Source organism: Mustelus asterias, chromosome 15, assembly GCF_964213995.1.
Source record: "Mustelus asterias chromosome 15, sMusAst1.hap1.1, whole genome shotgun sequence".
Taxonomy (NCBI): Eukaryota; Metazoa; Chordata; class Chondrichthyes; order Carcharhiniformes; family Triakidae; genus Mustelus; species Mustelus asterias.
The window spans coordinates 101,795,149-101,803,865 of record NC_135815.1 but is presented as its reverse complement, the minus strand read 5'-3'; the positions used below and the strand labels follow the sequence as shown (position 1 = coordinate 101,803,865).

Genomic DNA, 8,717 nt, shown 5'->3' with positions numbered 1-8,717 from the left:
CTTTCAGACTGTTCCTTTCGGCGGTGCCATCAAAGGAGGAATGAGACCCGGAAAGAAGATCATTGTTATGGGAATAGTGGATCCCAACCCGACCGGGTAACTCCTTATTACTTGTTTCTGGGATGTGGGTGTCACTGTCTAGACCAGCATTTATTGCGCATCCCTCTCTGACCTTGAGACGGTGGTGGTGAGCTGCCTCCTTGAACCCGCTGCAGTCCCTGCGGTGTAGGTACACCCACAGTGCTGTTAGGGAGGGAGTTCCAGGATTTAGACAGTGATATATTTCCAATTCAGGATGGTGAGTGACTTGGAGGGGAACTTCCAGGTGACGGTGTTCCCAGGTACCTCCTGCTCTTGTCTTTCTCAATGGTGGAGGTTTGGAAGGTGCTGCCAAAGGAGCCTTGGTGAGTTGCTGCAGTGCGTCTTGTGGATGGTACACACGGCTGCCACTGTGCGCCGGTGGTGGAGGGGGTGATGTTTAAGATGATGGATGGGGTGCCAATCATGCAGGCTGCTTTGTCCTGGATGGTGGCCAACATCATTGTTGGAGCTGCATCCATCCAGGCAAGTGGTGTGTATTCCATCACACTCTTGACTTGTACTATGTAAAGGGTGGATAGGATTTGGGGAGTCAGGAGGTGAGTTACGTGCCGCAGGATTCCCAGCCTCTGACCTGCTCTGGTAGTCACAGTATTTGTATGGCTGGTCTAGTTTCAGTTTCTGGTCAATGGTAATCCCAGGAGATTCAGTGATGGTAATGCCATTGAATGTCAAGGGGCGATGTTTAGATTCTCCCGTTGATGGTGAGGTGTGAATGTTACTTGCTACTTGTTAGCCCAAGCCTGGATATTGTCTAGGTTTTGCTGCATTTGCACATGGACACGTGAATAAATTTGCTTAATAATCAGGGATGCAAAATTCCAAGAAGAAATTGAGCAGAGCTATTGGCAAAGTTGGAGTAATCTCCAACACCATTTTCACCTGCAACTCAAACATAGTGACTTTTCTCTGAGTGAGCAGAGAATTTGATCTAACTTTCCAAACGTAATGTTGAAAAAGGAAGGTTGAAACCAGGCTATTCGGCGAAAACCGGAATCGAGCGTATTTGGGGGTTTACAGCAATGTGATCTTGGATCTTTTGGACCAATGGATTGTGCGAATTGTAACCAGGATGAGTTAATGGGCTAATATTGGAACAACTCAGTGAGGAATGTTTGTCACTGGGATTTGAAACGTTCGGTGTGTGACCGGCTCCGACAGGGAAAGTGACAGAACAGATTCCAGCAAAACTCTACAAACAAGTACCAATTGTTCCATGTCATTTTGTAATCAATAAGCACAAAATTGTTTCAGTCTGTTGTTTTAATACAAGGACCCAGTGTCAATAGGGCAGCACGGTGACACAGTGGTTAACACTGCTGCCTCACAGTGCCAGGGTCCCGGGTTCGATTCCCGGCTTGTGCAGAGTCTGCACATTCTCCCCGTGTCTGCGTGGGTTTCCTCCCACAGTCTGAAAGACATGCTGGTTAGGTGCATTGGCCGTGCTAAATTCTCCCTCAGTGTACCCGAACAGGTGCCGGAGTGAGGCGACTGGGGGATTTTCACAGTAACTTCATTGCAGTGTTAATGTAAGCCTACTTGTGACACTGAGAAATAAACTTAGAATTTAAACTTAAAAATTTAGTTTGTTTGAACTCACTTAAATTTAAGGCATTTTGAGACTGATCTCATAGACATTTGAGAAATATCTCGTATGCAGCCGGGAAAGGAATTGTCTTCAGAAATTATTCTGCTCTTGAATTTATGCGAGTGGACAAAAACGTGAACAGCTTTTGTGGTTGGGAAATATTCCAGTTTTGACCTTTTCTTTGGACAGTCCTGATAAGTGTGGTTGTTACATTAGTTACAGCCAGTCCACAAACTGAGTCAAGGCAGAGATATTGAGGGCCACATTAACTTGTTTCTTCAATGTGTTTTTAAACACACTTTTTAGTCCATCAGAGGTTGAAACATTTGTGTAATTTGCTCGTTTCCTATGACGCCGCCATGGTCTAATCCCCTCCCTAGCGGGGTGGTACAGTGGTTAGCTCCGCTGCCTCACAGCGCCAGGGACTGGGTTCGATTCCTGGCTTGAATCACTGTCTGTGTGGAGTTTGCACGTTCTCCCCATGTCTGCGTGAGTTTCCTTCAGATGCTCTGCTTTCCTCCCACAGTCCAAAGATGTGCAGGTTAGGTGGATTGGCCATGCTAAATTGCCCCTTAGAGTCCGGAGGGCTGGATAGGGTAAATGCATGTGGTTGTGGGGATAGAGCCTGGGTGGGATTGTGGTCGGTGCAGGCTCGATGGGCCGAATGACCTCCTTCTGCACTGTAGGGATTCAATGATCTTTGTAACCTCCCGATAGTTTTCTAAGATATCCACACTATCCTAATCCTGACCTGTGAAGAAGAGTCATACAGACTCGAAACTTTAACTCTGTTTCTCTCTCCACAGATGCTGTCCCACTTGCTGAGTTTGTCCCGCACTTTGTTTTATTTCCGGTCTCCAGAATCTGCAGTATTTTGCTTTTATTTCGGGGTTTAGTTTTAAATGTTTGTTATGAAACATTTCACTGGCTCTGTCAGTGAGCAAAATACCGAGAGTGGTGAAATCTTAAACAAAAACTGAGACACTGGAAAAACTCCGCAGGTCTGGCAGCATCTATCAGGAGAGAAACAGAGTTAACGTTTAGAGTCCTTTAACCCTTTGGCATGTTTTGTTAATGTTCCCTGAAGCACCAAAGGAAATTTTATTACTTCAAAGGTGCGATAGAGGTGTAAGTTGATGTTGATATCGCTCTGCTTGTGGCTGTATCGCGGCTGTCTGCAGTTCCCTTTCTCCACCTCTCTCTCCTGTAAGATGTTCCTTCATCTTGATTTTTCTCCTGATGTAATACCTGTGCATGTCTCGATTTACATTTTGTTTGTTAATGCTCCTTACTATGCTAAAGGTGCTATACAAATGTCGTTGTTGCTGTCGATGCAGACAGTCGCTTCATTTAGAACCTTTGGTAGGTTAAACAACTTTTTTTGTGTCTGAAGTTTAATTTCTTGCTCCCTTTTGCTGCAGCTTTGAGATCAGTCTCTGCTGTGGGGCCTCGGATGTATCACCGGCTGATGTTGCTGTGGAGCTGCAGGCGAAATTTCCCGATCAGTTTGTCAGGAATGCTTTTGTTTCCGGAGAATGGGGAGAGGAGGAAACATCCATTCCCTATTTCCCCTTCATCCCAGACCAGCCGTTCCGGGTAAGTGACTGCTTGGAGCACATCGGGGCCCCGCACGGTTCTGGTCTCCATGTTGTGAATTTGAGTATAGCGGTAGTGGAGAAAATGCAGAGGATTTATGTGGAGGAGGGGGAGAACAGAGAGATTGGCTGGAATTCTCCGATCTTGTTCACCCTGGTACCACTGCCAGCAAGAATGGAGAATTTTGGCGCTCGGCCAAATCCCCATTCACGGCAGCGGGACTGGAGAATCCCAGCCACGGGCGAGTTGGAGAATCCAGCTTGGTTATTACTAATGGGGAAAGATTAATGAAGCTGGCACTCTTTACGACTGAGGAATCAGCAGATGGGGATATTCAGAATGATGAAAGGATTTGATAGGCTGCAAAGAGAATGTTTCCACTGGTGGAGGAGACTAAAGCCAGGTCCATAAGTATAAAAAAAATCATCAAATCTAATAGTGAATTCATGGGAAATGTCTTTGCCCAGAGTTTAAAGGTTCTGAAAGGGTTAAAGAATATTGATCAATTGTAATAATTCCAGGATATAACTGCAATGATTGGTGTTGTTTTATTTGATGCAGTTAAGTTAAACTATAACAGGTCTTGCTTTTTAAAATGTGAATGATATTACCTTTAGACAGGTATGGTTAATCTTTCAGACACATCATTGTGAAAGGTGAGTGTAATTCGACCAACAATGCGCTGAAATCTTTCTATTATCAGATCTAGTGGATTCCAGCCTAATGGGGGCCACAATCTCACTTGCTGATTTTGAGAGAGCACTCCATTGTGAACTGATCTCAAACTAATTTCGCAATGAGTTTTACTGCGTGTGTTAGTGGTAATGAAAGATTTCTGGAGGTAGATCAATCAAGACCCAATTTCCCCAGTGGATAATACAGGAATATTTTCCAAAGAGCCCAGAGGTGACACGAGCAAAGGTTTGCACCGAGTTGTTGTGACCTGAGAGGATGATGGAATAGACTCCATGGAAAGAAAATTGGATAAATCCTTCAGAACTGTGGGAAAAGAGCAAGGGAAGTGGGATTCATTGGATAGTCTTTCAAAGAACCAGCACAGACTTAATGGGCCAAATGGCCTATTTTTGTGCTGTCTGATTCTATGTAAAACTTTCCCTGTCTCCTTCACTGCACCCTGACTCCACATTTGCATTACACGGTCAGCAACTGTGTGAGGAAGTTAGCAATATGAGAGAGTGATGTTATTTTGTGGACTCATTCTTTTGGACTCCAGTGAAGATGGAGTGAGTGGTGGAGAAGAGCTGGGAGTGAATACTCAATATTTAACCCATTCATAATCCAGCCACTCAGAGTTCAAATATGGGCCCATTGTACAAGGATATAGCGATGATAATCCTACACAAGTGAATGACCATCTCTGAGAAGTCCTGTAATAGTGGATTATTGAAACTGGAGAAAAGCTCGCAGTAACACTGCAAGCAACATAGCTTAGATGTTATATTCTTCAGACCTTCCTCCTGCACGGTGGTTAGCACTGCTGCTTCACAGCGCCAGGGACCCGGGTTCGATTCCTGGCTTGGGTCACTGTCTGTGCGGAGTTTGCACGTTCTCCCCGTGTCTGCGTGGGTTTGCTCCGGTTTCCTCCCAGTCTGAAAGATGTGCTGGTTAGGGTGCATTAGCCGTGCTAAATTCTCCCTCAGTGTACCCGAACAGGCGCCAGAGTGTGGCGACTAGGGGATTTTCATAGTAACTTCATTGTAGTATTAATGTGAGCCGACTTGTGACACGAATAAATAAACTTTATTATAGAGTAAAAGTAAAGTTAATGAATCCATTTCAGGGCAACATTTGAATTTTTAAAAATCTTTATTCATTCTCGGCTAGATGAGACTTGGAAACTCGTGAGACATGCACTGGGTTTGTTAATAATTAAGAACAAAGTTACTGTATAACATTTAAATATATGGGCTATGTAACAGGAATCCAAACTAACTTCACTGAGTGTCAGTTCCTCTCCAAGTATTTACAAAGCCCACATAATGTCAAATCCTTGCTGCTCAGTTAGTACCAGAGGGTTGGTATGACGTGGCCCTTAAGCCCCGTCGCCACCACTTAGCGTGAATTCACAATCTGAAATGCTCCAGTGCTGCCAATGCAGAGCTGGTGATTTATTCTGGCTGCCTTTGCAATAGAGTAAATGAAAAAAGAAACAGTAATTTGAAAAGACACTGATCAAATATGTTTTTGTTTTGGGATTCTAAATGACTGTTAAGAATGCGGGTGGTTTACAGTTTAAGGACAGAATAGGACATGTTATTTGACCTTTTGAGTACAGAATATAGAAAGCCGTTGTATTTGGGGAAAGGAAAAACTCATCACAATTCATTGGCCTGGAAGAAATTCTTGCCTTTTTGCACCTTTCCGTGCTTCTGCTCCTTAAGGGTTTAGACACCTTCTGTATTGGCAGCTCTCTGGAGCCTCGTCCACATGATTATTGTTCATATTAGTCGAGGTAGTCGGTATTGATCAACCATTCAACTGTGGAAGGCATCACGGCTGTGTCTGATTTTCTCACTCTGCATCCACGTATCTGAACGATCCAGTATGGATCACTGATTGCAAACAGGAGCTTGATCATAGACTAGACAGGTCAGACTGGCATGTTCCTAGTCTGTATGGCCTAGTCCCATTCTAGTTATTGCTCCCAAGCATCGTTCCGATGAGGGAATTTACAGTTGCTATTGCTGCAGAGGGTGAACTGGATTAAAATGATGAAGAGCTAGACCCCACAGGAGTGAGGTTAGAAAATTGTTTCTACACACCAAGGGCAGTGGAAGTTTGGAACTCTCTTCTGAGAAGGTCAGTTATAACGTTTAAATCTGCGCTTTGTGTTATCTGAAGCGATGAAAGGATCTGGAGAAGTGGAGCTGGGTCAGCTCACAGAGCTGCAGAGTAACTTGATGCAGAAAAATGACTGTCTCCTGTTCCTGTGAAGTTCTGGGTCGCAGCTCTTAGCTTTATCTGTTTAATCTGAGTAAATGTGATGTATTTTAAAAGTTGTTTTGATCACATTTTCCCCAAAGACAACTGATTTCCTCTCCTGATTTACAGCTTGAGATACACTGTGAATATCAACGGTTTCGCATATTCATCGATGGCCACCAGCTTTTTGATTTTCACCACCGAGTCCTGGATTTATCAGCAATTAATGTGATAAAAATATTTGGTGATTTACAGCTGACCAAACTTGGTTAAGTGTATTTTGGATTGTCAGGAGGAACTGTGACCTTTCTGATGGGTCAAAGACTCACCATCACACATGCGTGGCAGTACCAGCTGGGTCTGAACTGCCTCAGTGCCAGACTCCATTGTCCTCTGTCTGAAAGGAAGAATGGGACTGTTGTTTGGCTTTGGGCAATGAAACTGATTCGGGGAATTGGCCATTTTAGGGAGCAATTGGGTGGTGGGTGGGGGGAGGGGGGTGGAGAGGGGGAGGAGGGGTAGCTTATGGTGGATATTAAAATCCAATTAGCAACGGTTTTGAAATTGTCACGATGATTAGTTCTAGCAGGTTAACGTGTCTGGAACATCTCCACAATGGGGAGGGTGGGGGGGGTGGGGAAAGCAAAGAGCAGTGAATAAAGTAAGTTGTGTTCACACCATGCACTCTAGGATGTGTTACTGCACTGAAATGACAGCACAAATAATTAACAAATATATATTTTAAATAAAGGACAAATTGTTAGGGCATTGTCTAGATTGTAAATAGTTTTTGTAGAGTGTAACATGAACGGTGTGGTTTGTGTTATATGACACTAGATATTATTTATATACATCATGCCTTTTAGTCTTAATCAATTATTAACCATTAGAATGTTAGCAACTGAATGTAGCAGATATTTAGATTGTTTCTGTAAATGAAAGGTGTATTTCTTGAAATTCATCGCTTCCAATCTAGAAACTTAATAAGCTATGAAATTGTAGACATTCTGACCAATAAATTAAAGAATTGTTTTTAAAAAAAGAAAGTAATATAATCCATACTGCTCATCTTAAAACTCTTAAATTGAAAGATATTTTCTGGGAATATATTGATTCGATATCTTTCAGATTAATCTGCTAAACCGGACTGTTGTTCACAGCAGTTGGCATCAGTGGAAATTGCTTTTTCTATTAGGGTTATGTAACGAATGTAATATTTCGCAAAGTAACATTTTCTAATTTGTAAAAGGAACTAATTTAAAAAGAAACTAGAATATCTGATATTTGACACATGCTCAGTTGTACAAAGTTTATTTTCTGTTGTGATTGTCAAATGTAAAGAACAGAATTGGAGAAATGATAGGACCAATCAGATTGTTTTATGAATTGTGTCAGAAGATGGCACATTAATGATGTCAGCGCTGCATTCAGAGTCTTGGCAAGTCTGCCGTTTGGGCAGAAAGATGTTGGTGTTTTCCACTCAATCGTCCAGTTGTTGTATGTTGCTGCATTTGTCAAAATCTTTCACAAACTCTTGTGTGTATCCACCCCACTACACTCACTGCCACATTGACGCAGTCTCATGTTTGTTAAATTCAGGTTGACCTTAATGGTCCCATTACAGGAAATAGCAATATCGTTGGAACTTCTGCTCCTGTGTCTGCATAGTAACATGTTGACTCACAACAGCAGAACATGCTGCTTAATTTTGGATATCTCAATGTCTCTGAAACTACAATGTACTTGGTGGATGCTTTGACAAATGTATTGATTGATGGAAACCTGTAAACTATGTAATTTATCAAGCAAAGATGCCTTTCCAAGTGTAATGCTGTTATCAATATCAGGCACTTAACTTTGTTCAGATCAATCTTTAGTAAAATTAAAAATAAATATTTATAATTTCTCCACTCTTCTTTTTACCCCTCCTCCCTGTCAGTTCAGATGAATTCTTCCATTTTAGTTCTCTCTGTGCAGTGGGCAGAAGGAAACGATTCTTCACATCTGTTTCTTGTGTTTGACGTGTTCTGCGAATAGTCAGTTGAATGATGCAGGAGTGGAACCCCGATCAGTCCAGATCTTCCCCCCCCCCCCCCGCCCCCCAGCAGCTGTAGTGCCAATCCTTTGACATGGGGAGAGGGAACCCATGTCTCAGTTGGCAGCCCACTTGCCTCTGAGTCAGAAGTTTGAGGATGCTGCCTTTTAAGATATTTCTTAATGCAAATCCCTTTGACCAATCTTTTGGTCATCTCGAATCCCGACAGTGCAGAAGGAGACCATTTGGCCCATTGAGTTTGCACCAACTCTGTTAAAGAACATCTTACCCATGCATTTACCCCGCTAATCCCCTAACCTATGCATCTTGGGACACTAAGAAGCAATTTAGCATAGCCAATCCACCTAACCTACACATCTTTGGAGTGTGGGAGGAAACCGGAGCACCCGGAGGAAACCCACGCAGACACGGGGAGACCGTGCAGACTCCACACAG

At 43.1% G+C, this 8,717-nt stretch overlaps 1 protein-coding gene across 1 annotated transcript; it reads left to right on the top strand.

The window, feature by feature from the left end:
* Positions 1 to 12: 12 nt before the first annotated feature.
* LOC144504710 (galectin-related protein-like) lies at positions 13 to 8,104 on the top strand. The gene is made up of 3 exons (XM_078230450.1): positions 13 to 96; positions 3,109 to 3,283; positions 6,356 to 8,104. Exons 1-3 carry the CDS (start codon positions 41 to 43, stop codon positions 6,497 to 6,499), a joined length of 375 nt encoding a protein of 124 aa, XP_078086576.1. The 5' UTR covers positions 13 to 40; the 3' UTR covers positions 6,500 to 8,104.
* Positions 8,105 to 8,717: the final 613 nt, after the last annotated feature.